This window comes from Morone saxatilis, unplaced genomic scaffold (genome assembly GCF_004916995.1).
Source record: "Morone saxatilis isolate NCDOM2014 unplaced genomic scaffold, NCSU_SB_2.0 Contig7, whole genome shotgun sequence".
NCBI classification, from domain to species: domain Eukaryota; kingdom Metazoa; phylum Chordata; class Actinopteri; family Moronidae; genus Morone; species Morone saxatilis.
Genome location: NW_023340246.1, coordinates 22,192,652 through 22,197,285, shown reverse-complemented (window position 1 = coordinate 22,197,285; position 4,634 = coordinate 22,192,652). Strand labels below are relative to the sequence as shown.

Below are 4,634 nucleotides of genomic sequence, written 5' to 3'. Positions count from 1 at the left end.
ACCAATTGGCTGATGTCAGTTCCAGTTTACAATGATCAGATTTTAGTTAATTTATTCGGGCACCGAAAAATCTAGAAACCTTATCAATGAAATAACTGCTTCAGCAATAACACAAATACAATCTCATCGCGCCTCCGTGCTCTCTCGCCTGCACCGCCAATGTGAGACTTTGGACTTTTATTTCCAGTAATGAGAAAAAAAAATTATTAGCATATTCATTTAATTTAAGATTTAAGATCACATCGCCAGTCTCAGTTCCTCATTCTCATCAGAGCACCTTTTTGTGTTCTCGGGCTGAAAACTCTTTCATAAAACCTCAGACAGCCTCAGTTAGACATAGTTTTTATTTTTTCTTTATGTTTGTTATGTTTATTGTGAAAGACAGCAGCACTAATCTTAAAGGTCTGTAACATTTAGGAGGATCTATTGGCAGAAATTGATAATATTCAATATTCTAATCATATATACACGTAATAAATAATATTCATAAGTATGTTTCCATTAGTGTATAATCACCTGAATGTAAGAATCATTATGGATTTCTCTGTTACTCCTCACTGGCTGTAGATGGCATTTCATAAGGCGCCACTAAATAGTATAGCAATTTAAATACTAGAGACCCTTTCAATCCGAATTCCAAAACTGTTTGGTAGTAAATCCAAAGAGATCTGTCTTGCTGTGTATCATATTGCCACACTCTCACTTGATCCCCGCCGGTGCCCCCGCACACTACGGAGGCTACTGGTGCTCTATCATATTGATTCCCGATCTTGATTGATTATCAATTAGTAACCACCGCAAGAAGCAAGAAGAAGAAACTCCCACCGTATTGCGCGCGAAACTGCGTTTTCTCACTCCTTTTGTTTCTTTAACACACACCACACCACCACAGCGGCATGAAAATACACGCTTCCATGCACATGTCGGCGGACCATGCACAAGCGGAGAAGACTGGGTTGGACGCTGATGGGGCCTGGCTACGTGTACCCAGCCGCCCCACTGAGCCAGAGTGTTCGCGGGCTCTACCCGCGCGGCTGATGCGTCTGCTCCACGCGCACCCCGCTCGGCACTGCGACCAGCAGCGCGTGACAACTGCACCTCTCGCAGCTAACAGTCCCACCACTCCATATTTTGTGCCGTCTGTGGATTGAACGGCGACCCTCCGGCTTCCCAAGCCCGAGACTGCCGCTCTATCTCATATAATACCCCACCCACCTCCATCTCTCTTCTCTACTAAAAGCAAGAACACTCTCTTGTCTGTCTGTGTGTGTGTGTCGGACTGCATTTTAATAACTGTTCAGCCATGATTCAGTGAGTGGAGCGCAACTGTCGCAACTGTATATATCTGTCGAAAAAACGATTTTTTCAGTCCAACCCCCGATCTACATACATACAGGGCTCTTATAAGCACGTCTATCTGAACATTACTGCATTGTACGATTCAGGGAAGTCTTCTCCGATGTCGATGAGACTTCTTCAGGGCGTTCAGGATCAGTGAGTCAACGTCACTATTTAAGGTTGATTCTTCATGGTAGTATCTTCACAGGGGAAAGATGGACGTGTAACGGGCAATTCCACCCTGTTTGCACTGAACTCCTTCCCTATGTCTAAGAAACACAAGATCTCAGTTAGAAATTGAGCTCCAAGTAATCTACCATATGTAAGCTTATTTTTATCAGCGTCTTAGCTACCATTGTGTAGAAGGGGTTTAACTATAACTTCAATATGAGACCTCCAACGTTCTTCTGCTGCCAGTGGCGATTTATATGTGTTTCTATGTAGGGCGATGCAGGGTTGGATATTCCAGATAATCCAAAGGGATGTGCACGTTATGGCTCCTTAAATGCATCTCAGCTTCGCCTACGTGTCCAGACAGTCTGTGCACCGCTTTTACCTTTTCTTGAATTCTTGCAACATTTTTTGATTCTGGGTTACTTGGGCTGCACCCTTAACTTAACCCGGCATATAGAACTGGGTCACAGGGAAGAATTAAGAGTTGGAAAAAGAAAAACATTGAATTCTAAATGTGCTTGTAATTTTTCCCAGCGTTTCCCATTGGCTAAAAGTGATGCTGTGTGCGGAGTGCGAGCAACAGGACGCTGACTGCAGTTAATTTAATGTCACTGGTGTCACTATTAATGGTTATCCAACCTTTACATTTTATTTCCCTCTCTGTGCAAACTCAAATAATGATTAATAATAATGTACCTTTTCACGTAGCTTTATGCTCCTGTAGACATTCTTTATATCTTTTTTGATTTCAGGAAAGGCCTCGTCAATTTTGGTGAGAATGGCCACTTGAGGGATTCCTGCCGGAAGAACAAAAAACTTCAATGTGAACTCATTATATTTGGCATTTCTCCAAACTGACCACAGCAGCTGTTCTCTCTGAGGATGGAAACTAAAAAATAAACTGAGAACTAGTTTAATTTGGGTGTAATATCACTTTAAGATGTTGAAAAGAAGAAAACATGGTGATTTTTGCTCTCACCCAGTTCATTGGCCTCATCTCTGATGTCCTGCATTACTTCCAGAACTTCGTTCTTCATCAGAGACAATGTGTTGGCATCAATAACAGAAACCAGAACATGGACTTTGTCGTTCACAGTTGGGGATGTGTTGTAGTATCGATCCTCCTTTGATATCTTACATTCAGGATTGAACTGAAAAACAAAGTCACATCTAGTCAAAGGTGGACTTGAGATTAATATGCTGGAAATTACATTATTGCTTTCCTTTAAACTAAATGTTGTCAGAGTTTTGAAAAGTGCAGTAATTTTTACCACATAACCGTCTTTCACATGTCCCTTCATCAACCGAGTGACATCTTTCACGTGGATTCTTCTGTTTCTGCGGGTGTCGTTTTTTAGACCCATCATGTCATTGAGGACAAAAGATCCATTTTGGATCTTGTAGGTTGTGTACTGTGAACAAATGGAGGAAAATGCAGTTATCACACTAATTCTGTTTGATTCAACTTATACGTTTCTGTTGCTTCTGTTCAGAGGTACATTAACTTCAATCCAGAAATACAGAACAGGCTTGCCGGAGGAGAGAGAATGCACAGGTGTATCCTTTGTGAAGGAACTTCTTCAGATTGTGCCTGACGTTGTTTACTTGTGTATTTCGTCCATAGAAATAATGTAAAAAAGTGTTTCTCTACTTTAAATCTCTTCTAACCTGCTTCTAACGGACTGACTTCTGGTGGTCTGCGCACAGTATTTTATTTTGAAAATTGACCAGATTCACTCAGCCGTTCATTCCTGCCAGTGCGATCTGCTCTGTGCGAGTGGGTTGCAGCTTCTGTCAAAGATATACCAGCAGGATATTCTACACAGAGCGGAGCAGAAAGACACTTCTGGTGGCTGTGGCTGTGGCCGGTAGAATTTGGGGTTTAGGATTAGAACCATTAATACTTAATTACAGCTTTGCTACATTTTCAGAAACAAAAATCTAGATGACTTCCTAAATTAAATATTCTGCATACCTTTTTGGTGAAACAGCCTTTGTTGGCATTTTCGGCTGCAGCCCGTCTGCACATTTTCCCTTCTAGGACACTGATAACAGAGTTGATGAAACTGGACTTTCCAACTCCAACCGGCCCATGAAGAAGAATCCGGAGCTGCAGGCCTTTAATATGAGGTTTGAAGTCCTGAACAGACTGCAGGGCACTCTGTCTTTCTCTGCTCAGGAAAATAAACATTACGTAATAATAATAATAATAATAATAATAATAATAATATAAGATAAGAAAACCTTTATTTGTCCCGCAATGGGGAAATTGCAGTTTGCAACAACATACAGAAAGGGCAGAATAAGAGATAACAAGAGCAAAGAGTAGCTTGTAAAAGATAAATAATGAAATAAAGTAGCATTGCACAGACTGGTGTCAAACAAAAGGGCTATATTTGGGATGTTTGTAAAAGAGAAAAAAAAGAATGTGCTATTTCAGTTTCCTGTGAAGTGTGTTTAAAAACACTCACCCCCAGTTTATTTCCCTCCATGGTTCATCGAGAACTGAAGTACAAGACAAGTGTTAAACAAATAAAGTTGATGTTATTGAACAACAAGTGAAAAAAAGGTAAATCTTACGTGATGGTGGTGGAGGAGCAGGTTTGGAGTTAAATATTCCCATTGCTGCAAAAGGAAAGCAATAATCAGAGCTCATGTTTAACAAATTCATTTTATTTTTGTTTTAAATCATGTAATTATGTTTTTGTGTTACATTATAAGTTCACACATAGATCTTTAAAGTGTTTTTATCCCTGATTCAATACCAACAACAAAACAGCAAAAGCTCAAGCTGAAACTTATAAAAGGATGAATCTAAAACAGGGGTCTCAAACTTAAATTGGCTTGGGGGTTTTATTTTAATATATGAAAGAATAGTTTCGAGTAATAATATTTTCAAAAATATATACAACACATAATAGGTGTGCTCCAATCAGGAGGCCCAGCAGCGATTGCTGGGTGTATTTTAAGCCTTTTGTTTATATTCTAGTATATTAGTATATTTAGATATTTATAGGTCATTTCTTGTTTCACCATTTTAATATTGACATTAATACTTGATTCTCTACCTTATTTGGGTGTTTTAGTTGCAAAATACTTTATGCTGACACACACACACACAC

General features: G+C 39.7%; 1 protein-coding gene across 1 annotated transcript in view; it reads right to left on the bottom strand.

Annotated features, from left to right (window-relative positions):
- Positions 1-1,601: 1,601 nt before the first annotated feature.
- The window catches only part of LOC118340421 (interferon-induced protein 44-like), a 3,816-nt gene continuing 783 nt past the window's right edge, over positions 1,602-4,634 (bottom strand). Inside the window, exons 2-8 of the mRNA XM_035678383.1 lie at positions 4,093-4,137; positions 3,984-4,017; positions 3,488-3,683; positions 2,784-2,924; positions 2,492-2,663; positions 2,209-2,309; positions 1,602-1,607 (exon numbers count right to left, since the gene is read on the bottom strand). Of these exons, the coding sequence (XP_035534276.1) occupies positions 1,602-1,607; positions 2,209-2,309; positions 2,492-2,663; positions 2,784-2,924; positions 3,488-3,683; positions 3,984-4,017; positions 4,093-4,135 (693 nt within the window). The 5' untranslated portion in view covers positions 4,136-4,137. The remainder of the gene's footprint in view (positions 1,608-2,208; positions 2,310-2,491; positions 2,664-2,783; positions 2,925-3,487; positions 3,684-3,983; positions 4,018-4,092; positions 4,138-4,634) is intronic.